General features: G+C 41.4%; 1 protein-coding gene across 5 annotated transcripts in view; it reads right to left on the reverse strand.

Moving 5' to 3' along the window:
- G3BP2 (G3BP stress granule assembly factor 2) overlaps window positions 1-26,330 on the reverse strand; it is a 91,384-nt gene that overhangs the window by 37,712 nt on the left and 27,342 nt on the right. For 2 of the 5 annotated variants that reach the window (XM_055588817.1, XM_055588816.1), the window contains exon 1: window positions 474-494. The exons of the other annotated variants lie outside the window; for them this stretch is intronic. In XM_055588817.1, the coding sequence (XP_055444792.1) occupies window positions 474-491 (18 nt within the window). In that variant the 5' untranslated portion in view covers window positions 492-494. Of the gene's footprint in view, window positions 1-473; window positions 495-26,330 lie in introns of those variants that run through there. 5 annotated transcript variants of the gene reach the window in all.

Genomic DNA, 26,330 nt, shown 5'->3' on the forward strand with positions numbered 1-26,330 from the left:
TCACAATCCTATTAAAGCAATCTAAAGGTTTTTTTTTCACGTGTGAAAACAGGTTTACGGGGCAGTGCCAACATTTGAACCTTCAAAATCTACACTTTTAGGTTGCTCAATCATTTTGTTATATGCAAAATATATGGGCTGTCACTTTGATGAAGTTAACTTTGACATGGTTTTCCTTAGAAGTAGCATAATACATAAAATGCAGATTGCCCTTCATATCTAATACTTATGTACCAGCCACTCATCTACTTTAATTGTTTAATCCTCACAATAACCCTATAAAGTAGTTACTATTTTTATGCCCATTTAACACATGAAGAAACTGAGGCTTAGAGAGGTCAAATAACTTGCCCAAGGTCATAACAGCTGCTACTCTGGTGGAGCTGGGATTCAAACACAAGCAGTCTGCCTTTTTTGTACACTCCGTGGCATGCCCTTTACCACAAGCTATTAAATGTTCTCATTGTACCAACCTTTCTATTGGTTGACATTTCTGTTTCCAGTTTGAAGCTCTTATGCACAATACTTTTATTCTTCATGTGCTCAGTTGCCAAGTTGTTTCCAACTCTCTGCAATCCCAAGGGCTGTAGCCCGCCAGGCTCCTCTGTCCATGGGACTTCCCAGGCAAGAATACTGGAATGGGTTGCCATTTCCTTCCCCAGGGGATCTTCCCCATCCAGGGATCAAACCTGCATCACCTGCATTGGCAGGCGATTCTTTACCACTGAGCCTCCAGAGAAGCTGTGATTTTTCACCAGGTACAAAAATTTCTGTAGATCTGTGATTATCAGAAATCAACATGCATCAGAATCACCTGGAGAGCTTGTTAAAACACACAATACTGGGTCCCATTCCCAGGGTTTCTAATTCAGCAAGTCTGTGTTAAGGTGTGAAAATCCGAATTTATAATAAGTTACCAGGCACTGCTTGCTGCTCTAGGAACCACACTTTAAAAACCACTGATCCACGGGAGGGATGTTCAAGAGGGAGGGGACACATGTATATCCATGGCTGATTCATGTTGAGGTTTGACAGAAAACAAAATTCTGTAAAGCAATTATCCTTCAATTAAAAAATAAATTTTTAAAGAAATAGAAGATTAAAGACAAACTAAAAAAAAAAAAAAAACCACTGATCCACACCATGGGTTGGCAAACATATACTGTTAGGGGCCAGACAGTAAATGTTTTAGGTTTGGAAGCCATAAATGTTCTCTGTTACATATCCAACCTCATCTGCATTTTAAAATACTTTGAAAATGTTAAAAAAATATTCTTAGCTCTGTCCATGAGTGCTCAGTCATGTCTGACTCTTTGCAACCCCATTGACTGTAGCCGTCAAGGCTTCTCTGTCCACAGAATTTTCCAGGCAAGATTACTGGACAGGGTAGCTATTTCATACTCTAGGAGATCTTCCCGACCCAGGGATCGAACCTGAGTCTCCTGCATTGGCAAGTGGATTCTTTACCACTGCACCACGGGAAAACCCATTCTGAGCTCTTGGGCTGTGTAAAAACAGGCCTCAGACAAACCTTGCTCAAAGATTTAGTATATCAGTAGGTGGAGTTATTGGGAAAAATGATTCCATTATCTTGAATTTTTATTGAAATACCTGAAACTGCTTTCCTAAATCATTATTTTTACTTCCTAAACGTCTCTCAAGACTGTGACCTTTGAATATCTCTCCATACTTAGAGCTGCTACCTGGATTCAGGCCCCTTTCATCTTTCCAGAATGATTGCAACAACCTCCTAAGTAATCTCCCTGTCCTACAGAAATAAACTCCATGAAATACTCGCTCCTCTTCAGGCAATATAGCAAGGAGACAAGTATAAATGTATTCATTCAATGGCCCAAGTCAAAAACTTCTAAGTCACTCTTGACTCTGTTTTTCTTACACCACACAGCAAATCACAGTAAATTTCTGTTCCCTCTACCTTCAACATTTTTCTAGATTAAACACTTCTTACTACTATCACTGCTATTATTGTAGTTCATACCACCATCGCCTACTGCAGCAACCTTTTATTTAGTCTTGATGTACTGCTCTTATTTAACTATGGTTTAGCCTCACAGCAACCAGATCCTTTACAGCTATAAATCAGATAACATTCTCAAAACTCTTCAAAGGCAGCACAATAAAATCCCAAGTCCTTACCATGCAAGGTGTCCCTAATTTAGTCCTCACTTATTACTTCCACATCTTTTCTTACTACTTTTTCTGTCATACAGCTCAGTCCTTCCTTTGACACTTCACATTCCCACCCCAGTGTGGGTCTTGGATGTGAACCTTCATCAGAATTCTGTGAAAAATCAAAATAAACTACATGTACTGATTTCCCAGAGTACACTGAAATACTTTATTCAGGCACTCTAAAAAATAAACTAGGCATGATTTTCCCTTACACAAACTACCCTTCATAGAATTTCAATTAACCTTATACTGCTTAAACAGTCTACTAGCTTGTCTAAACAGTATTTTGTGACTATTTTGTACTCTATAGAATATATTTCCTATGTTCTCTTTTAGGTTATTTTTTTACAAATAGTTTATCAAATGGTAACCTACGCATTGTCTGGCAGAGTGTCCACTCAGTAATAGCCTATAGGGTTCATTCATTAATTTCTCAATACATTCATTCAGTGGCCACTGTTGAGTGCTATCAAGCAAAGCACTAGGCTCAAGATGAGGCAAAAATAAGCATGTTGTCTTCAGGAAATTGGGAGGTGGGGGAGAGAGAAAGCGAGAGCAGAAAAGAGAAAAATGAAAAGGTAGGGAGAGACAGGAAAAGAGGGAGAGGGAGAGTCAGAGAAAAACAGGAAGGAGGGAGGCAGTGACAACAGAAAGTCCTGTTAGGTGACACTACACTGCTGCTGCTGCTCTAAGTCGCTTCAGTCGTGTCCGACTCTGTGCGGCCCCATAGACGGCAGCCCACCAGGCTCCCTCGTCCCTGGGATTCTCCGGGCAAGAACACTGGGGTGGGTTGCCATTTCCTTCTCCAATGCATGAAAGTGAAAAGTGACAGTGAAGTCGCTCAGTCGTGTCCGACTCTTCTCGACCCCATGGACTGCAGCCCACCAGGCTCCTCCGCCCATGGGATTTTCCAGGCAAGAGTACTGGAGTGGGGTGCCATCGCCTTCTCCGGACACTACACTAGGGATACTGAATAGCAATGTGTACTCCACCTTCCTAACCTTCATTGAATTTTTGAATTTATAATTTATTATCTGATATTTTCCCTCTCTTACACACACACCTTGAAAGTTCCACAAAGAGATACTCCTATTTGCTTCTCCAGTCCAGCACTCGGTACTGGCCCACTGAAATTGCTCCCTAAATTGCTCCATAAAGTAGCTGACAAAGCCTTGTGAGAGCAGAGAAAGGAGAGCACCACAGTCTTCCTCTTGGACTTCTAGTAGCTTTTATACTTTTGCCCTAATTTCTAAAACAATTTATGATTTTTATTCTTTCTTGATGAATAATAATAGTTTTTAGACTGTGGATTTTTCCCTTGCCTATAATTTAGGCAACATCCCAGAGGTTTTATTCATTACTATTATATTCTAAATATAGAAATATATATTTCTATTCTAAATATATAAATATATTCTAAATGAGCTTCCCTGGTGGCTCAGTTGATAAAGAATCTGCTTGCAATGCCAGAGACCCAGGTTCGATCCCTGGGTCAGGAAGATCCCCTGCAGAAGGGAATGGCTACCCACTCCAGTATTCTTGCCTGGGAAATCCCATGGACAGAGGAGCCTGGTGGACCGCAGTCCATGGAGTTGCAAAGAGCTGGACACGACTGAGCAACTAACTCGTACTCTAAATTGTCTGGAAGTATATAGTATCTCTTCTTTGACTCAGTTATGGTTTAGAGAGAGTTGAGATTGTCTAAGCAGTTTGGATTTTTAAACACTTTATTTTTCCTTGCTTTAGTGCTTGTAGTCTGTGAGTATGGTGTGTACATTTCTGTGCTTTGTAGAATTTGTTATTTTCCTTTGTGGTCTAATAGAGGGACAAGTTTTGTAAGTTGTCTATAAATGTCTTGTTGTATTGAAATATTTTTACTGTCTTTTAATTTCTTTTCATCTTTCTAATAGTTTTTACCTTTTTAACTTTTTATTTTGGAATAATTTCATAGATCTGAAAATTTGCAAAAATAATAAATGGATACCCGTCACCTACATTCCTCAAATGTTAGTATTTACTGCATTTGCTTTCTCATTCTCATTAATTCTCTTTGGCTTGTCTCCTATAGTTGTCAATTCCCTGAGGACACATTTCAATTGCTCCTGCCTTATCCTGTGCATACATAGTACTGTGCTTACACACTGGCACTCAGTGATGGCTCCTGAACAAACAAATCCAGGATTATCAAAGAAACCTGCAAGTGGTTATTATGGATACTCTATCAGACAATTGATCGATTGTCATGTGACCTCCATCCATAAAAAAGCATCTTGAAGAGGTTCTAGTTGAAATTTTCTTTGGACATGCTTTACCCTGAACACTTTAGTGTTATTTCTTAAAAGACTAGGACATTTCCTTCTATACCCACAATACAGTTATCGAAATCAGGAATTAACATTTATACACTACTATAATCTGAGTGAATGAGTGATAGCCACTCAGTGATGTCTGACTCTTTTCGACCCCACAGTCTGTAGCCTGTCAGTCTCCTCTGTCCATGGAATTCTCCAGGCAAGAATACTGGAGTGGGTTGCCATTTCCTTCTCCAGAGGATCTTCCCGACCCAGGGATCAAACATAAGTCTCCTACATTGCAGATTCTTTACCATCTGAGCCACCAGGGAAGCCTATAATTTATAGACATTCAGATTTCATCATCTGTCTAACTAATATCAAAAGGAAAAATTGTTTTCTAACCAGGATACAATTTAGGATTACAAATGAATCTAGTTATCATCTGTCACCTTAGTCTTCGGTAGTCTAAAGTAGTTTCTCAGTCTTCTTTCATGACCTTGATATTTTTATTATTTTTTTTTTAAATATTTATTTATTTGGCTGTACCGAGTCTTAGTTGAAGCATGTGGAATCTAGTTCCCCACCCAGCGATCAAACCTGGGCCCCCTGCATTGGGAGTGCAGGGTCTTAGCCACTGGACCACCAGGGAAGCCCCATGTCCTTGATACTTTTAAAGAGCGCAGGACAATTATTTTGAAGAATGCCCCTGCATTTGGTAACCTATGTTGTTTCATGGTATTTAGATCTAGGTTATGCATTTTTGGCAAAAATACCAGAGAAGTACTGTTCTGTCCTCAGTGCATGATGGAGGCTCGTAATGTCCATGTGTCCTATTACCAGTGATGTTTGCTTTGCTTGGTTAATGCAGTGTCTGAAGGAATTCTCCACTATACATTTACTATTTTTCCCTTTGTAATCAGTAAGTACCTTGTGTAGGTGACTACTTTATGAGATTATATACATATCCCATTTATCATCATACTTTCACCCAGTTTTAGCAGCCATTGATGACTCTTGGCCGAGTCAGTTTTTGTAATAGTGGCTACCTAGTGATGATTTTTCTAATTCTATCATTCTTAGTTATGACCAACCTAGATAGCATATTCAAAAGCAGAGACATTAATTTGCCAACAAAGGTTCGTCTAGTCAAGGCTATGGTTTTTCCTGTAGTCATGTATGGATGTGAGAGTTGGACTGTGAAGAAGGCTGAGTGCCGAAGAATTGATGCTTTTGAACTGTGGTGTTGGAGAAGACTCTTGAGAGTCCCTTGGACTGCAAGGAGATCCAACCAGTTCATTCTGAAGGAGATCAGCCCTGGGATTTCTTTGGAAGGAATGATGCTAAAGCTGAAACTCCAGTACTTTGGCCACCTCATGCGAAGAGTTGACGCACTGGAAAAGACTCTGATGCTGGGAGGGATTGGGGGCAGGAGGAGAAGGGGACGACAGAGGATGAGATGGCTGGATGGCATCACTGACTCAATGGACCTGAGTCTGAGTGAACTCCAGGAGTTGGTGATGGACAGGGAGGCCTGGCGTGCTGCGATTCATGGGGTCGCAAAGAGTCGGACATGACTGAGGACTGATCTGATCTGATCATTCCTTCCACATTGATCAGCTGCATTTCTACTATAGGGAAGACCTTTTCTTCTTTCTCATTTTTAAAAATTCTTTTCTTTATATCAGTGTGAACTCCCAGATTCCTATTTGATAATCCATTACTATTAATGTTTATTTTCATGCTCACGTTACCCCCATTCGACCAGTGGAAGCCACACCAAGTTAGTTCTCGTGTGTTATAGATTTTAATTGCACGCTATTTGGTGCATAAAAATGAACCACTATATCTTTTCAAAAAGTGAAAGAAAATAAAAAGTCACAAGGGCCTAAGAGAAGACAATGGCAAGTACAAAAGAAATTTAGAAATATATAGGGGGCAAAAATGTGATGATTAGGTATGGGAGGTAAGGGAAAAGTTTAGGATAGGTTCCTTTGCTGGATTTGTCTGAGTGACAGAAGAACCACCATTAATATTCAGTGAGAAGGGGAATACAGAACTTTGGGTTTCTTCTATCCATATGGGTATATAAAATATTATACTAGCTACTTCATTCAATACTTTCTGATCTTAATGCCACCTTAGAAAGATCTCTGACCACTGAATCTAAAGGAGCCCCTGTCACTCTCCATCTCTTACCCTGATCTACTTCTGTTAATAGCACTTACCACTATCTGACATTCTATTTAGTTTTGGTGATTTTTTTTTTTCACCCGTGGCTTGTGGGATCTTAGTTCCCCGACCAGGGATCAAATCCAAGTACTTAGCAGTGACAGAGCGGACTCAACCACTGGACCACCAGGGAATTCCCAATCTTTTGGTGTATGGCCTCTCCAATAAATCAAGTTCCATAAGGACTCAGATTTTGTCTGTTTTGACCAATGTTATATCTGTGCCACAAAGGAGACATTCAATGTCAATTCATAAATAAATAAACGTGTATGTGTGTGTGTATGGAGGGAGAGAGGGATGGGGGAATAGAAAGAGGGAGAGAGATGGGACCATAATTAACATTGTTTAGTGAGACATTATCTTTTTTTCTTAACAGTGTAACTGGATATCACTTCTGCTGCTGCTAAGTCGCTTCAGTCATGTCTGACTCTGTGCAACCCCATGGACGGCAGCCCACCAGGCTCCCCCGTCCCTGGGATTCTCCAGGCAAGAACACTGGAGTGGGTTGTCATTTCCTTCTCCAATGCATGCAAGTGAAAAGTGAAAGTGAAGTCGCTCAGTCGTGTCCAACCCTCAGCGACCCCATGGACTGCAGCCTTCCAGGCTCCTCCGTCCATGGGATTTTCCAGGCAATAAAGGGTACTGGAGTGGGGTGCCATTGCCTTCTCTGCACTTTATATTATTAGTACTTAATTCTTTTCAATGGTTACATAGGTGAGGAATGACATCCTAAGCTTAGAGACTTTAAGCTAAATTACAAAGAAAATTATGAGGATGGAATCAAAATAAATATAAGCTATGTAATAACACATTTCTGCTACAAATTTGAATCAAAAGGACTAGTAAACTTCATAAGAAATCAGTATGAAAATCTAACCAATAGATATGCAAAGTATGTCCCATTTATAGAAAAAAAAGGACTTAGCATTAAACATATATGAAGAGCTGTTAAATGGAAACAATGCAAACCATAAATTGGCAAATATTTTTAAATGAAACATCCAATTTTCGAAAAAAAGATACCTTCTACATTTTTGTCGCAAGTAAATATTAATTCATCCTTCTAAAAAAAGAAATTTAGCAAGACATACCAAAAGCTTTCAGATATCTATACTTTTTGGGTCAATAATTCTACTTCTGGGTATTTATTCCTCCTAAGACATGCACCAAGAAATTCACTGTGATATTATTTATTACCATTTAAAAACTGGAGGCATCGTAAATATCCGATAATAGTGAATGGTTAACTATGACACATATCCTTGACACATATCCATCAAAAGCTACAGATTTAAATATTTAAGAATATATTTTTATGTTATATATTTATATTTGAGTATGAAATCAAACATGTTTATGAATCAATCTTAGGTTAAAAAATATAGTTGATACTTTGGTTGTTTTTGTTTTGTTTTGTTTTTTTAGGTAAGAAATGGATTTATTCCGATTCAGAGAGAAGCGCAGTCCACAGCCGGAGCGTGGGCCATTGCGGAGGGCAAGCACGGCCAGTTTTGGGTTTTTGTTTGTTTTTTTTTTACTAAAAAAGGAAAAGAGATCCAATCACCATCAGCAGGTGAATTTTTTAGAAGAGTAAAATTATTAGCATTATATTAACTGATGCTGGTTTTTATTATAGACTCCAGCATAAAATACTTCACTGACATTATACTTTATAAAGTTTTTTCCTTTACACCCTCTCATTTCAGTCTTATTGGTCTTTGAAGATCAAACAATTCCATTACCACAATTTTGCTGATGAAGTGGGTGTTTAAGAGATGACTTTACAAGCATGTTTAAGGACCACACACTTATTCTATATAAGTAAGACAGGACCCAAAATTATGAAGACTAGGCATCAGAAGGGAATCAAGTCCAAATCCTTAAAGGATTCTCATTTTTCTTAGTGTCTTTACTCATCACAATTTTAACCTTTCAAGATTTACATAACATTTAACCTTTTGAGACATACATAACAAATGTCTTGGACCTGCTACCAATTCAGTTAGTAAGGAAGAATTAGACTGCCAGCAGTATAGTCTGGGCTCTGTAGCCAGGCTGCCTGGATTTGCATCCCAGCTTCATCTCATTGCTTGCTAAATGTATGACCTGAGTATATTTCCTCTATATGACCTTGGACAGGATGCTTAACTTTTCTGTGCTTCAGTGTTTCTCATCTGTAAAATGGGCCATAAATATCTACCTTATGGTCTTCCCTCGTGGCTCAGTGGTAAAGAATCCACCTGCCAATGCAGGAGACACAGGTTCAATCCCTGGGTCAGGAAGACCCCCTGGTGAAGGAAATGGCACCCCACTCCAGTATTTTTGCCTGAAAAATCCCATGGACATGGAAGCCTGGCAGGCTACAGTCCATGGGGTCACAAAAGAGTCAGACGTGACTTAGCGACTAAACAACAGCAATGGTATCGACCTTATTACAACATTATAAAGATTAGATCTGTTAATAAAAGCCAAACACTTATACCATGCCTGGCACATGGTAAATGCTCAATAAACATCAGCACTTCATGTCTGGCTCATGAAAAAGTAAATGCACCAATTGCTTTCAGCTGATTTCTTTTTCACTGCTCACTGCTTTGCTCTGAAGGAACAACTTAAGAGTTGTATATAGCATTTTATGGTTTTCAAAACACTTTCAAAACATTACCTCATTGCAGTTTCACAAGCAATTCACAAAGCAGGCAAGCTGCACAAGGCTAAAAGTGGCCAATTTAGAAAAAGACCCCAGAGTCCCCCATGGCTAATTTAGTGCCACTAAATGATAAACCCCCTTAGCCTTGGATCAAGCCTTCCTAATTGAAAACCGGTTTCTCAAGAATTTCAGGACTCTCTTGGTGCAGCCGGCTCCTTTACAAAGCTTTTTGATGCAAAGAGAAACCTACTTTGGTGAGTAGGATAAACCTCATTCCTTTTAAGGAAGAAGAGGGAAAAGACTACTATGGCCTGAAGAACAAAATGTTCATTTCTCCTGAAATCTTTCCATCCATTATCTTTGTGAGACTGGGACAGGCTAGGACTGAAGAGATGTTCTTCCTCTCCATTCAGGCATTGTATGTCAAAGTGTCACACATCCATAAAGTGCATAAAAAACTTGTGCAGCCTGCCCATTTGTTGTTCAGTATAAAATGTAAATAAATGACTGCTACAGATGGTGGATTTTCAGCCATGTAGCTGGTTTTGATCACTAAAGTCTTCAAGTAGAGGAGATTCTAAAAGCTACCAAGCTTGACAGAATAAAGGTTGCAAACCCTTGAGATAACTTCCTCAGAATTTAGAGGCAATAATCTCATCATAAATCAACACCTAAAGAAATAGGCTTGGGATTACAAAAGTAAGCCACCCTGAATAATGGTTTGTAAATTCTAATGAATTCTATCCAATGCTCAGAAAGTCATGATGACAGCTAAAATCGCCTCAGGCTAAGTGATCTAAGCGATACAATAATACTAACAACTAAAGATAATATAAATAAAAGAAGAGTCATCTGCCCTGAGTTGCCTGGAGTCCAGAAAATGATGACTTTGGAAAGAAGCTTCATCAGTGTTTATCTTGCACTGTTCAGGGTAGACTATATTTGGCAGACATTTAGCCATCTCAGGGCTACAGGCTGTGTTTAATTCTTCAGGACTTTGGCTCAGACAGTAAAGAATCTGCCTGCAATATAGGAGACCTGGGTTCGATCCCTGTGTTGCGAAGATCCCCTGAAGAAGGGAATGGCTTCCCACTCCAATATTCTTGCCTGGAGAATTCCATGGACAGAGGAGCCTGCTGCTGCTGCATCACTTTAGTCATGTCCGACTCTGTGCGACCCCATAGACGGCAGCCCACCAGGCTTCCCATCCCTGGGATTCTCCAGGCAAGAAGACTGGAGTGGGTTGCCATTTCCTTCTCCAGTGCATGAAAGTGAAAAGTGAAAGTGATGTCGCTCAGTCATGTCCGACTCTAGTGACCCCATGGACTGCAGCCTACCAGGCTCCTCTGTCCATAGGATTTTCTAGGCAAAAGTACTGGAGTGGGGTGCCATTGCCTTCTCCCAGAGGAGCCTAGTGGGCTACAATCTGTGGGGTTGCAAAGTGTCAGACACAACTGAGCAACTAACACTACAGTCTGGATATGAGATGCCTTGAAGGTATCCAGGCTTTCCTTGTGGTTCAGCTGGTAAAGAATCTGCCTGCAATGCGGGAGACCTGGGTTCGATCCCTGGGTTGGGAAGATCCCCTGGTGAAGGGAAAGGCTACCCACTCCAGTATTCTGGCCTGGAGAATTCCATGGACTGTATAGTTCATGGGGTTGCAAAGAATTGAACACGACTGAGCAACTTTCACTTTCACTTTTTTCTTTTGAGGTTATCTGCGCCTCACTAAGCACTCCGACCCAGAGGAGGGTCCCTGGTCAGTGGATATTCTGTTTACTGGAAAGGCATATCTGCTTCTTTGAAAAGGCATTCTGGGGTCATTAATCAGTCTCCAACGGATTGAGTGTCAACTCCTATCCCTGAGCCAGATTTCCTCATGGAGGAATGAGGGGCAGAGAGAGGTTGTACCATGAGAAGCCAGAGCTGAGGACCAAATCCTCCCCTTAAATACAGAAGGATGAAACCCATGGGATCAAATCCCTTTTTCTTCACTGACTAGTTTTGTTGACACTGGTCAAGTTAGTTTATTTCTTTGACCTTTAGTTTCCTCATGGATACATAGCCAACTTTAGGGGACTTCCCTGGTGGTCCAGGGGTCAAGACTCCGTGCTTCCACTGCTGGAAGCATGGGTTCAATCCTGGTCAGGGAACTACGGTGCTGAATGTCACACAGCATGGCCAAAGAAAAGAGCCAACTTTAGGGTTGTTGGGAGGATTATTTATAGTGTTTAGCACAGTGTCTGGCATGGTAGGTATAAGAGTCTGATTCCTGTTATAAAACTGAGGCAGATCTTCAACAACAAGGGACCCCAACACAGCACTTCACAAAGTTAGAAACAGACACTAGCCCAGGACCACCCTCCCTCCTTCCAATCTTCATTCTCCTCTTGGGTCAAATACTTGGTTTGACAGAGCAAAGAAACCACGGTAAAAGACTTCGTCTTAAGTAGACAAATTCAGGAGGAGGAAACGGATACCATACCTTTGAAAGCAATTTATTCAACTAGTCTCTTTCAACAACCAGGCTACAGAATTATTCAGGGCAGTAAAAAGCCAACTGTATGCAAAATAAAATGCATTCATCAGCAGACAGAAAACTTAAAAAGTGGTAGAGCTGGTGTGAAACTTCTTCTCATTGGAAAAAGGTCATCATAAAAAATCAGGTAGCTGATACACAGTGAAAGTATTTTGGCTTTCTTCTGCCTTAGCCAATTGAGCGCAAAATACAGCCAATTCCTCATGCAAAGTGTCAGCATCAGCCCTTAATTTCACCCACACATTTCCAGGTATGACCACTTCCTTGTGGGTTCTTGGCTCGCTGAACTCTTGGCTTCCGGCAGAAGAACATGCCTCTGAGCTTTACCTCAGCAGGAAGCATATAAGAGGTTTATGATTAAGGCAAGAATCTTCCTCACAATCAAAGATCTGTCCTACCGTTCTGGCCAGACCATCAGCCTGACTTATATATACAGATATATATCTACCCTCCTCCTTCCAGGTTGCAGCTCTGACATCTGACTTGTTAACTTGCACTCTCTGGGTGAGCCCTGGCCGTGGAAATACATTTCCAAGGTCCTGGCAGCTGGCTCAAAACTGACAGAAGCTCTCAGTGACATTCTCGTATATAGCTGGGCTTCAGAGATCCCAGGCCTGATCCCTAATTCCAGAGCCAGGACCCCAGATTACTCAAGTTCTGGTGATGACCTGAAAAGGGAATGGCAACTTAAAAGTTATTGACCAAAGGACTTCTATGCACACGAAAGCAGACCCAGATAAAGTGTGTTCATAAGAGCAATAATGTTGGAAACAGTTTTTCCCTAAGCCACCAAGAGTTGTAGAAAACCCAAGGAACTTTCAGCCTTTTAAATGTCAACAAAAAAGTAATAAGAGAGTTTGGAGGCTTCTCTATAAGCAGAGTTGGGAAAAAATAAAAAAGCACTAAGAAAGACTGTTTCAGATTAAGTAAATGTGACTTCCTTAAATGCTGCTCGTAAACCAGAAGTTTTTAATCTAAGTCTCAGCACATTTTGAGGGGTGGAGATAGAGGATGTTTAGGAAACCATGATTTTGTACATATGCGTGCATGCATCTTTTTTGCCCGGAAGGTCCACATTGCATTGCCTTCTAAAATATATCTAACCTAAAAGGTTAAGAACTAATGATCTAAACCACATTCTTCTTCAGTGTGTATCATGGTAATAATGAGTTGTTTATTTAAAAGAAGGCTTTACAATATAAAGAAGCTATTCTCATTCAAAAGCCATATTTAACTAAAAGTCTATGCTAATCAGTGACTTCAGTTTACCACATGAAGGGATGCTAAACTACTTCCTGGTTTTGATGTTGACTACAGTGATACAGGATGTCAAATTGGGGGAGATGGGGCGACGGTTGCACAGGACCTCCCCACATTAATCTATCCTTATTTTATTGCAAAATCAAACAGTTAAAAATTTTAAAACATAAGTTCTGGAATCTGGTGGAGTTTTGTTCTTAAACCCAGCTCTGCGTTTATAACTTGCATGATGCTGGAAAAGTTATTAAGTTATCTGAATCTGTAAAAAGGCACAATTGCAATTCCTATCTCATAGACCTGCTGGTACAGATATAAACTATTATGATTACTGTTAGGGCAAATGCTCATAGCCTGGATATCAGCCTTCACTGGGTGACAGGTACATGGTTTTCATATATGGTTGTTAAAGTGGAAATTGTTTCCTTTGGGGTAATCCTGGAAACAAAAATCCTTAAAGTGGCAGTAAACAGCATAAACAAAGAACTACTTTTCAGAAATCAGAAGAAAGAAAATCTAGTTTAACAAAGACCATAGTGAAAAGTGAAAGTATTAGTCACTCAGTCGTCGTGTCCAACTCTTGAGACCCTGCCAGGCTCCCCTGTCCATGGAATTCTCCAGGCAAGGATACTGTAGTGGGTAGCCATTCCCTTCTCTAGGGGATCTTCCCAACCCAAGGATTGAACCTGATTCTCCTGCACTGCAGACAGATTCTGTACCATCTGAGCCACCAGGGAAGCCTCAACAGTGACCATAAGGGGTTAGTAAAGGAAGGAACACACAAAAGCAGATGAGGCAATTTTTCACAATGTGTACACCAGTCCATATTTGCTCAGCATCATGGTGTGCTTAAGGACTTAGAATCTTCATCTAGATCATTTCTGTTTAATAGCAGACAAAATAATAATGATACTGTGCATTGCACAAAGCCACATGTTTTCCATTAAGGATTTAACTAAACCTAAAGCTTGGAAATTGGTCAATATTATGGTTTTTAAAAGAAAAATAAAAGGACAGTTATATAAGTCATCATTTTTATTAATAGTTTGCTTTCAAGGAGTGTCTATACTAAGGTTTAAGACGGAGGTTTGCTCAGGGTGTGGTGAGAACAAACAGAAGGGTCAATGACATCAACCTGAGGCTCAGAATTCCTGGAGATGACACCCGAGCTGAATCTTGACATAAGAATGAGCCATGCTTCCCAGGTAGCTCAGTGGTAAAGAATCAGCCTGCAACAGAGATGTGGGTTTGATCCCTGGGTCAGAAGACCCCCTGGAGAAGGAAATGGCTACCCAATCCAGTATTCTTGCCTGGGAAACACCACGGACAGAGGAGCCCGGAAGGCTACAGTCCATATGGTCACAAAGAGTCAGACAAAACTTAACAACTAAACAACAACAACAAAAGAATGAGCCAGGGAAGAAAGTGCAATGGTTGACAACAGCTGTCCCAGGCAGAAGGAAGAGCAAGTACAAAGCTGGAGCAATGGTGACATGTATTGGCAAGAATAGGTAGTTTGGTGTTACTACAACATCAGCTTCAAGGCTGAACACAATATCTCAAAAAGGAGGGGGGCAGGGTAAATAGCATTTAAAGAAATTTTACCTTTAAGCTTTTCCACTGTATATAGATCCCAGAAAAAGTATTTGCACAAACACTTTCATCCCAGAACCTACTTCTATGACAGGCAAAGATGACAACACAGAGGTCTAAGAAAAGCTGGGCTTAATTTCCATGAAAAAACTCCGCATTTCTTCCCTATTTTTCTGCACAAACTGAGAAAATATAGAGATTTTAAATATTTAAAAGCAGTTCTGTTTCTTTCTCTTGGACTAGGAAGGGGTCTGATGACCTTTGCTATAAAATGTGGGGTCTTAAAAAGGAATCACAGAGGAAGCTAGAATGACATTTAGTCAAAGAAACCCATAGAAGTGACTGGTTTCTGCCAGTTGGCTTAGGGATACATATTTCATATCATTTTTGGAGATTTCTGGTCTGAGGGCTAAACATCATTGCTCATTTTATGGGTACCGGAAAGCATTATCTAGTGAAGGAAGCATATTCATTGGTTACCTGGGTGTTCTTTGGGAGGAATGATGCTAAAGCTGAAACTCCAGTACTTTGGCCACCTCATGCGAAGAGTTGACGCACTGGAAAAGACTCCGATGATGGGAGGGATTGGGGGCAGGAGGAGAAGGGGACGACAGAGGATGAGATGGCTGGATGGCATCACCGACTCGATGGACATGAGTTTGAGTGAACTCCAGGAGTTGGTGATGGACAGGGAGGCCTGGCGTGCTGCAATGCATGGGGTCGCAAAGAGTCGGACACGACTGAGCGACTGAACTGAACCGATGTCTGTTGCATGTATTTAAACGTTGCAGAGCCTTCATTTTTAATACTTCTGTTCTGGTTGGTCTCAAACCAAGACACTGACCTCACGCCCCAGTTGCTCTGTGATATCTTGGCAAACAGAGCACAGCCCAAGATGCACATCCCCCACCCCTGCTTTCAGAGCCTCCCTAAGAGAACTAAAGAGCCTCTGGATGAGGGTGAAAGAAAAGAGTGAAAATGCTGGCTTGAAACTCAACATTCAAAAAACTTAAGGGCTTCTCTGGTGGCTCAGGGGTAAAGTATCTGCCTGCCAATGCAGGAGGCACGGGTTCAGCCCCTAATCTAGAAAGATCCCACATGCCACGGAGGAACGAAGCCCGTGTGCCACAGTTATTGAGCCTGTGCTCTAGAGCCTGGGAACCACAACTACAGAAGCCTGCATGCGCTAGAGCCTGGACTCCACAGCAAGAGAAGCCACTGCAATGAGAAGCTGCTGTTGCTGCTGCTGCTACGTCGCTTCAGTCGTGTCCAACTCTGTGTGACCCATAGATGGCAGCCCACCAGGCTCCCCCGTCCCTGGAATTCTCCAGGCAAGAACACTGGAGTGGGATGCCATTTCCTTCTCCAGCAATGAGAAGCTGGCGCACCACAACTGGAGAGTAGTCCCTACTTGCTGCAACTAGAGAAAAGCCTGCACAGCAATGAAGAACTGGCACAGCCAAAAAAAAACCAACTTAAGATCATGGCACCTGGTCCTATCACTTCACAGCAAATAGAAGCAGAAAAAGTGGAAGCAGTGACAGATTTTATTTTCTTGAGCTCCAAAATCACTGCGGACAGTGACTGCAACCATGAAATTTAAAGACACTTGCTCCTTGGAAGGAAAGTTATGACAAACCTAGACAGTGTAGATATCACTTTGCCAGCAAAGGTCCATATAGTCAAAGCTATGGTTTTTCCAGTTGTCATGTATGGATTTGAGAGTTGGACCATAAAGAAGGTTGAGCACCCAAGGACTGAGGCTTTCAAATTATGGTTCTGGAGAAGATTCTTGAGGAGTCCCTCAGACAGCAAAGAGATCAAACCAGTCAATCCTCAAGGAAATCAACCCTGAATATTCACTGGAAGGACTGATGCAGAAGCTCAAGCTCCAAGGAACAGAAAATCTAAACTCTCGCCCTGCATTTTATTAGCTGTATGCTATGAATAAGCTATCTGATTTCTCTAAACTGCAGTATGACTTTGAGACATACCTAGGACAGAATAGGTTAGTTGCCCTTCCTTTTATCTTTCCCTTCAAAAACTAGAGAATCCTGTTTTATTTTTAAAAGCTGTTGTCTTGGAACTATTATCAAGCTTCATTCCAATCTTCTGTGTCCTGTGTCTAGGACTTGCTCAGACTCCTTCGCCCAAGTCACTGAACCCCTTGTCCCCTGGCTCCCTGTTCCCTGGACATGTAGATTGGGAATGTGATCCCTGCCTTGGATGACCTCCCAGGATTTGCTGTCTAGACCACCTGTCAACCCACTGCTGATTCTGGATTTTCCTGCTTGCTGCTGAAAAGCCAACCATGCCACAAAGCAGACTTGGAGTTTGACCTTCGAGATCAGGTAGGAGTTAGGATTTGGATCAATGGAGAGAATGGGGTTGGGCAGTCCAGCTAGTGAGACATGAAGAACAAAAGGAAGAGCCAGGAAAACACAAGGTATCAGGGAACGAGGAGGGGCTTGGAGGGGATTTCTGGAAAGTAAAAGGGCAAACTAGGAACCCACAGGCCAGATCCAGCTCACAGTTGTTCCGCTTAGTGTCACAGGGTTCAAAAGATTTTTAATTGGTTGCTAATTTTATTATTATTTTTTTTTTTTGGCTGCGTGGCATACAGGATCTTAGTTCCCTGACCAGGGATGGAACCTGTACCTCCTGCAGTGGAAGTGTGGGGGCCTAACTGAAACAGATGCCCAAATTCTCTTGAAAAAGATAACAATTTGACAACATTGAACCCACAGTCCACATGGAAACAATGGAGAGAGCAGTAGATGCTGTCTGTTCCCTTGGGATGGGGCTCCTCCCTCCAGTCTCTGTAACCCCCACTGCCACCGGCTTCGTGTCTTCATTTACTGACCTGCCTCTCTAGGTAATCGATAATTATTTAGTCAATTAGAATGGGAGGTAGAGAAGAAGAGAAGGAGGAAGAAGAAAGAGAACTCCCCTATTAATAATACTAAAGTGTTATATCAGTGGGATGGGGTGGGAGGTGGGGGAGAGGTTCAAGAGAGAGTGGACATATATATACCTATGGCTGATTCGGGTTGATGTATCGCAGAAACCAACATAATACTGTAAAACAATTATCGTTTAAATAAAAAGCAAGAAATTAAAAAAAAATAATGCTAATGAGTTATATCAAATCCTCACACTGTACAAAACTACAAAATGTTGTATGTCAACCGTATCTCAATAAGATATCTCAATAAACTGTGTCTCAACGGAAAAAAAAAAAAAAGAATGAAAAAAATACTAGAGTGTGTTCTTGGAAGACCTCCAATAGCACACCAGTAAGTGTGGACTGTGGCCTGGGGTGAGAGGTAACTACAGGCATTTTCCCACGTAGTAACATGATAAGATGAGTGCTTGAAAATATTTTAGGTACAACTTGAATAAATAAGCACATATATCAAGAGTGCTTCCTTAACTTTATGGGACACTGGCAAAGCCAGGCCCTCCAACCTTTCATATGCTGTGCAGTTGGGAATAAACAACAAAAAATAATGCTAAGAAAATTAGTAATTATAAAAAAAGAAAATCTATATTAAAGGTAAGTATATCTTCATACCTCACCAAGTTCCATGAAGAATTTAAGATGACACTAGAAGGTAGGATGAGCTGAAGTGTGAAGTACCGCATCCAGAAATAACAGGGGGAGGGATTTTCAGAAAGTATGAGCATGAAGTAAGTGAAGCAATGGAGGCAGTTGGGATAGCAGGACACAAAAGAAGGCCAGACTTTGAGAAGGGCTAGCAGGCAAGACTTAGGAACAGCCAGAGTAGCCCTTTGGCTTAAGGCCCAGTGCCCGGGAGGCTCGGCCCATGAGGGGTGGGACATAGCACTCGTGCGGTTGGGAAAACACAAAACAAGATTTGATTGGGAAGGGACATGGTAACACTCATCAGCACTTTCAGTTCAGTTTCAGTTCAGTTGCTCAGTTGAGTCCAAGTCTTTGTGACCCCATGAAATGCAGCACGCCAGGCCTCCCTGTCCATCACCAACTCCCGGAGTTCACTCCGACTCACGTCCATCGAGTCGGTGATCTTATCCTCTGTCGTCCCCTTCTCCTCCTGCTCCCAATCCCTCCCAGTATCAGAGTCTTTTCCAATGAGTCAACTCTTCACATGAGATGGCCAAAGTACTGGAGTTTCAGCTTCAGCATCATTCCTTCCAAAGAAATCCCAGGGCTGATCTCCTTTAGGATGGACTGGTTGGATCTCTTTGCAGTCCAAGGGACTCTCAAGAGTCCTCTCCAACACCACAGCTCAAAATCATCAATTCTTCAGCACTCAGCTTTCTTCACAGTCCAACTTTCACATCCATACATGACCACTGGAAAAACCATAGCCTTGACTAGATGGACCTTTGTTGGCAAAGTAATGTCTCTGCTTTTGAATATGCTATCTAGGTTGGTCATAACTTTCCTTCCAAGGAGTAAGCGTCTTTTAATTTCATGGCTGCAGTCATCATCTGCAGTGATTTTGGAGCCCCAAAAAATTAAGTCTGACACTGTTTCCACTGTTTCCCCAACTATTTCCCATGAAGTGATGGGACCGGATGCCATGATCTTCGTTTTCTGAATGTTGAGCTTTAAGCCAACTTTTTCATTCTCCTCTTTCACTTTCATCAAGAGGCTTTTTAGTTCCTCTTCACTTTCTGCCATAAGGGTGGTGTCATCTGCATATCTGAGGTTATTGATATTTCTCCCAGGAATCTTGACTTCAGCTTGTGCTTCTTCCAGCCCAGCGTTTCTCATGATGTTCTGTGCATATAAGTGAAATTAGCAGGGTGACAATATACAGCCTTGATGTACTCTTTTTCCTATTTGGAACCAGTCTGTTGTTCCATGTCCAGTTCAAACTGTTGCTTCCTGACCTGCATATAGCACTTTCAAGGCCTCAGCAAAACAGGCTTCAGACCTAGAGGGAAAGTGAAATTCTTGGAAGAAAAGACAAGCAGTATTCTGGTGCCCAGGAGGAAAGGTGGTATAACTGTAGCCCTTACCAGGTACCACAGGCTCAATTCAGGCCTACCCAGGTTATAGCAGTAAGACTCAATTCTAAGATCTGTCAATTTGTGATCCTTCTCGGTTGCTACCATGATCATGTCCTAAACAAGTTGAGTCCAAGCCTGAAGGTGTTGGGTGCTAGTGTCCAAGGCCTCAAGTTTGTTTTTGGCTCTTTTTTTTGGCTGTGCCATACGACATGCAGGATCTTAGTTCCCCAACCAGGAATTGAACCTGGGCCCCCTGCAGCAGAAGTGAGGAGTCTTAAACCACTGAACCACCAGGGAAGTCCCCAGGTCCTTAAGTTGAAGGCAGGAGTTAAGCTAAGAAGTCCAAGGTGAGCCAAATCAACCTGGATATCCCCAGAAATTAGCCAGAAACATGGGTCAGGAGCTCAGGAAATAAGTTGAGCTTGAAAGAGAGATTTGGGAGCCAAAGAATTGAAGCTAAGGAGTGAGCTGTAAGACAGAAGCACAGGTAACTCTCACAGCCTAAAGTGGAGCTGCAATTAAGGCATGAAGGGAGAGGAAGCAGCTACCACAGTAGTCAAAGGCTCACATGAAACATGGGTAGAACAGAATCACTTAGCATCGCAGAGGATAAAAGGACAAGAAGTTCAAACAAAGGGCCTCTTACTAGTCACCTACCAAAGAAAGGACATACAGCAGAGACTGAAATGATGTCCAGAATCCAGCTGGTAACCTTCGAAAGAATTTTCACAAAACCAGATCTCAAGGAGTTAAGAGTAGGATGTTAGAGGCTGCCAAACAAATCGGTTGGTATTTATGGTAGTAAAGTTTGAGCTGTGTTTGTTTTGGCTGTGGAGTTGCTAGGCTATGACAAGCACACACTGAACTCCTGCCCCACTACCCACCTTTTACGTCAGGAACTCTAAGATATCACCTGGATTACTCAGTCTTCAGTCCAGTTCAGTTCAGTCGCTCAGTCGTGTCCGACTCTTTGCGACCCCATGAACTGCAGCACGCCAGGCCTCCCTGTCCATCGCCAACTCCTGGAGTTCACCCAAACTCATGTCCATATCTGGTCCTGATTAATAACTGTATTGGTTGCATTTCTTCTTTTTTGACGTGGAAGTTAATGGCTCTCTAATTCCAACTCTGGTTGCCAACAATCCATCATGGAATGGGCTGTGTTAAACAAAGGACCTTGGGGCTCATGCCTTTGAGAACAGAAAGAGGGTTGCCAAGCAGCAGACTGTGAAGAAAGGGATACGGTCTTCCCCTCCGTTTCGTATTTGTTTTTACTTACCAGTGCCCAGAGGCCTTGGCATAAAACACTGAAAAGTGTAAATAATGCAGGCATGGCCGCCAATTGCCAGCCTTCTAGCAGTTGTCCCCAGTCATCAGTGTCATCATGGAAAGAGGACTAAATCAGGAATGCGGACACCAATGGGCAGGCTGCTGATTTTATAACTGTAATCCTTTTACACAGTTCCCTCTTCACATGCATGCAAAGGGTAACATGAAGTTGAATTCACAGCATTTTCCACATGGCAGGTGCTCAAATAGACGTGTTTAAGTAGTCAGAAAATGGTCACTTCTAAAAAAACGTTAAGAAAAAAGAAACATGACTCCCTTAAAAGGTAAAAAACTTACATTCGGACTTTATTTTCATCCTCTTTAAAAAGACAAGTAGATTGGGCTTTTTCATAGGCAGCACCAAAACCAGAAACCTTAGTGAAAATAACTTAAGAAAATTAATATCATAAAGTTCATGTATTTTGCTGAAAGATTTATGGACAAAATGAAATGATATCTGGTATTGAATATAACAAATAACATAGGGGAAGTAGGTAAGAATACAAATAAAATAAGGTTAGCTTTGAATTGATCATTATTTAAGCTTGGTGATAAATATGTGGAGATTTAATATAATAACCTCTCTACTTTTATTTGTTTGACATTTTCCATAAGATAAACTTTGGAAAAGTAATACTTTTATAAGTAGGATAATATTTTGTAAACAAAGTTGAAAAGCAAGCAATGAACTAGGGGGAAATGATGCAAGATGCTGCACTGTCAGGGTTTATATCCTTAAGGGAGAAAGACTTCTTACAAATGAATGATAAAGACTAACAGCTAATAGAAAAAAAATGTCAGGAATGGGTAACTCACAAAAGAAGAAATACAAAAAGCTAATAATCATATGAAAACATATTCAATTTCACTAATGATGGGAGACAGAATAATGGCCCCCTGAAGGATGTCTGAGTCCTAATCCACAGACATGTGAATATGTTATTTTACATGGCAAAAAAGGGATTCACCAGATGTTATTGATTAAGCATTTGGGAATGGGGAGGCAGTCCAGAATTATCTGGGTGGGCCCAAAGTAATCCCAAGGGTCCCCTAGAGAGGGAAGCAAGAGGGCCTCTGTTAGAGAGGAAGGACAAAGGAAGCAGAGTCAGGACGGAACTTCAACGATGCTATGTGGCAGGTTTTGAAGATGGAGGAAGGGACCCATGAGCCAAGAAGAGCAAGTAGCTTCTAGAAACTGGCACAGGCAAAAAAATTGATTCTCCCCTGGAGCCTCTGGAAGGAAGCAGTCCTGCTGACACCTTGACATTAGCCCAGTTCCAGTGCTGGAGGAAAACACAACGCTGGCTGATCTCACTTTCAATTTCAGCCCACTGACTTCCAGCAGGCCCTTAGGGACCCTACCACCACAGGCACTGCAATCATGCAACATTTCCTATCAATTCACTCTCCTAAAAGACTATATCACAGCTTCTCTGTCATCCTCAAGGTGCCAGCTTCCCCCACTTCCCCCCCAACACATGCTCTTTGGTGGTGCTGTCTGCTAGAGAGACTTAATTCCACAACAGTCAAGAGTGACGAAGTCACTTGCACACTCTCCCAGCTGTCAGCATCTGCACCCACCCACTCTTCTGTCCCACCTGCTGCTTTGCCTACACTGCGCTCCCACCTAAGGCCAATAGGAGTACCCTTCTCAGGAACTCAAGAGCATCACTCCTGCAGTTCTCCAACATCACCAGTCTTTCTCTCCACTGAATCATTCCCATCAGCACATGCTGCTCTGCTCAGTTGATTCACTCGTGTCTGACTCTTTTCGACCCCATGGACCATAGCCCACCAGGCTCCTCTGTCTATGGGATTTTCCCAGCAAGAATTCTAGAGTGGGTTCCCATGTCCTCCTCCAAAAATCTTCCAAAAACCCAGGGATCACACCTGCGTTTCCTGCGTCTCCTGTATTGCAGGTGGATTCTTTACTGCTGAGCCACCAGGGAAGCCCCAATAAATGGACTTTAAAGCAATAACAAACTTTCCTACCACATTCCCCTCTAGCTACCATTCCATTTCTCTGCTTCTCCTTAGAGTAAAATTCCTCAAAAAAGAGTTTTCTATACTTGGCTGTCTCTAATTCCTCCTCTTCTCTTTTTGAGCCCATTCCCGTTGGTGCCATTCTCAGCACAGAGCTGCGTGGTAGGAATCATTTCCATTTACAGAAGAGAGAACTTGTTCAAAACCACACATCAGTTCACAGCTGACTCTCAAGGCTGGGCTGTTCCTATCCACTGCTTCAGCTTGGCCCTCCCACTGTCCTTTCTTACTTTCTCCTACAAATTGGACCACTCGGCCAGCCTCCTGTAACACTAGGCCTATGTGCATGTCTTATAAAGTGTTTATAAGATTTGATTCTAATTAGTTTATGAGCCACAGCATACTATATTGATTTTGAAACTATTATATTTCAGATTTTATCTGCCTGTTCTCTTGTAGCTCTTGCTTTTAGGGAAGATCTCATGAATATTCCCCCATATCACCAATTCATTTATTCATTATTATCATTGTCAGTAATACATACTCAATGCAAAAATGTAGAAAATGGGAAACAAGACTACATCGGCCATAATTATGCCATTGAATACAAATAATGTTAGCACTTTTATTTCCTTCCATTTAAATATGTATGCTTTTTCTAGTTATAAGCATAGCAAATATGGAAAAGTAAACCTGTATTATCCATTAAGATATGCAAAGAAATCAACATAAACAAAAAGAGGAGTACTTAAGGACATGAATGGATGTTTTAAACATATGAATGTTTAATTCAGCATGCAAAAAATAAATATCCATCAATAAAAGGTTAACATAATTTATTTCCTCTTCTGTAAATTCAAAATACTAGTACTTTATGATATTGTTATAAGAACTAAATCAAAAAATGTTTAGAAAGCATATATTAAACACAACTGATCAGAAAGCATATTATTTGTATAACGGCTTATCTCCTCAACCCTATATTTTCTAATAAGCCCTTTCCAGCTCAGGTCGAACTTCTTTAACTTGGCATCACTATTCTAGAAAGCCTCATTACTCTTTGGATTTCTAGGTTCCAAAGAGATGAGGTCCCATCCGATAAAGGATATTTCTTCTTCTGTGTCCGTCCTACTTCCCAAAAAGATAAGGTCTGCTACATTATTTTGTAAGTATTGGATCTTTTCTCCAGCTTTAGCCATAATTTACCAATTCTAACCTTTCAAGAGTTGACTGCTCAGCCTGCGCTTTTCCCTTTCTCTTTTGGTGGCTCCTTCCTCAGTTTTTATTCACTTCTTCTCCCTTGGGGTAGCAAGCTCTGGTCTTTTTAATCCTGTATTTAGTTTCCATGTCCGTCTTTGGCATATCACAAAAATCAAGCTAAAATAAAACTCCCAGCAAGTAGGAGAATGCTTGCACAATAAATATTTCTTGAATGACCAAGATTATTTTTTACTATCATAAAAAGCAAAAAGGGTGCTGAAAATATACTATTAGAGTTTATTAGAAAGTGAAGTGAAATCGCTCAGTCCTGTCTGACTCTTTGTGACCCCATGGACTGTAGCCTATCAGGTTCCTCCGTCCATGAGATTTTCCAGGCAAGAGTGCTGGAGTGGATTGCCATTTCCTTCTCCAGGGGATCTTTCCGACCCAGGAATCGAACCCAGGTCTCCTGCATTGCAGGCAGACGCTTTACCATCTGAGCCACCAGGGAAGTTTATTAATTCCACACTTAAAACCAGGGAAAGATTAACTAGAATTAGACTAATCATTTTAAACCATTTGGTTTGAATCAAATTGTTTTCTTACTCCTCTTAATTTGCTAAAAGGAATCTTGTTGAGTAAACAATATTTTACGCTTGGAACAACAGTGTCATCTGGATCCGGTAAATATCCTGGTCACTATATTTGTTTTTATTTGTTTTATATTCTAGTCACTTGTTTGAAGGTTTCTGGGCTCAAATACAAATACTGATATAATTTGGGAGAAGAATTTCATCCAATTATCTTCTACCCACTGGAATATTCAAGAGTAAAAAAGAAAGGTCCCGAATATGTCACTGTAGCATAACTCTTATTTTGAGCAGAAGGCATTTGAGTTCTTGAAATCTCTTATCTGTATAAGAGCAGAGCCTCCCCAAAGAACTCAAAGAAACCAACTGTCAGACGTCAACCAAAGAACATTCTTATCACCAGAGATCATGAGAAGTCACCACACCACACCTACACAGACATTGTCACAAAAACTACCATATCTCCCATGTTACCTGTCTCCTGCCAAACCTATATGCAGGTCAAAAAGCAACAGAACTGGACATGCAACAACTGACTGGTTCAAAATTGGGAAAGGAGTACAACAATGCTGTACATTGTCACCCTGTTTATTTCACTTCATTTGAAATGCTGGGCTGGATGAAGCACAAGCTGGAATCAAGATTGCCAGGATAAATATGAACAACTTCAGATAAGGAGATGATACCACTTTAATGGCAGAAAGTGAAGAGGAATTAAAGAGCCTTTTGATGAGGGTGGAGAGAAGAGTGGAAAAGCTGGCTTAAAATTCAACATTCAGAAAACTAAGATCATGGCATCCGATCTCATGACTTCCTGGCAAATAGAAGGGAAAATGGAGGAGGAAATGGCAACCCATTCCAGTATTCTTGCCTGGAGAATCCCAGAGACAGGGGAGCCTGGTGGGTTGCCCTCTATGGGGTTGCACAGAGTCGGACACGACGGAAGCGACTTAGCAGCAGCAGAAGCAGCAGCAGCAGCAGCAGAAGGGGAAAAAGTGGAAGCAGTAACAGATTTTATTTTCTTAAGCTCCAAAATCACTGCTGACAGTGACTGCAGCCATAAAATTCAAAGATGCTTCCTCCTTAGAAGGAAAGCTATGACAAACCTAGACAACATATTTAAAAACAGAGGCATCACTTTGCTGACAAAGGTCCGTATAGTCAAAGCTATGGTCTTTCCAATAGTCATGTATGGATGTAAGAGTTGGACCATTAAGAAGGCTGAGCGCCCAAGAATTGCTTTCTAACTGTGGTGTTGGAGAAGATTCTTGAGTGTCCCTTGGACTACAAGGAGATCACATCAGTCAATCCTAAAGGAAATCAGTCCTGAATATTCACTGGAAGGACTGATGCTGAAGCTCAAGCTGCATCCAATACTTTGGCCACCTGATGCAAAGAGCCCTCTCACTGGAAAAGACCTTGATGCTGGGTAACAGTGAAGGCAAAAAGAGAAGGGGGCGGCAGAGGATGAG

This window comes from Bubalus kerabau, chromosome 7 (assembly GCF_029407905.1).
Source record: "Bubalus kerabau isolate K-KA32 ecotype Philippines breed swamp buffalo chromosome 7, PCC_UOA_SB_1v2, whole genome shotgun sequence".
Taxonomy (NCBI): domain Eukaryota; kingdom Metazoa; phylum Chordata; class Mammalia; order Artiodactyla; family Bovidae; genus Bubalus; species Bubalus kerabau.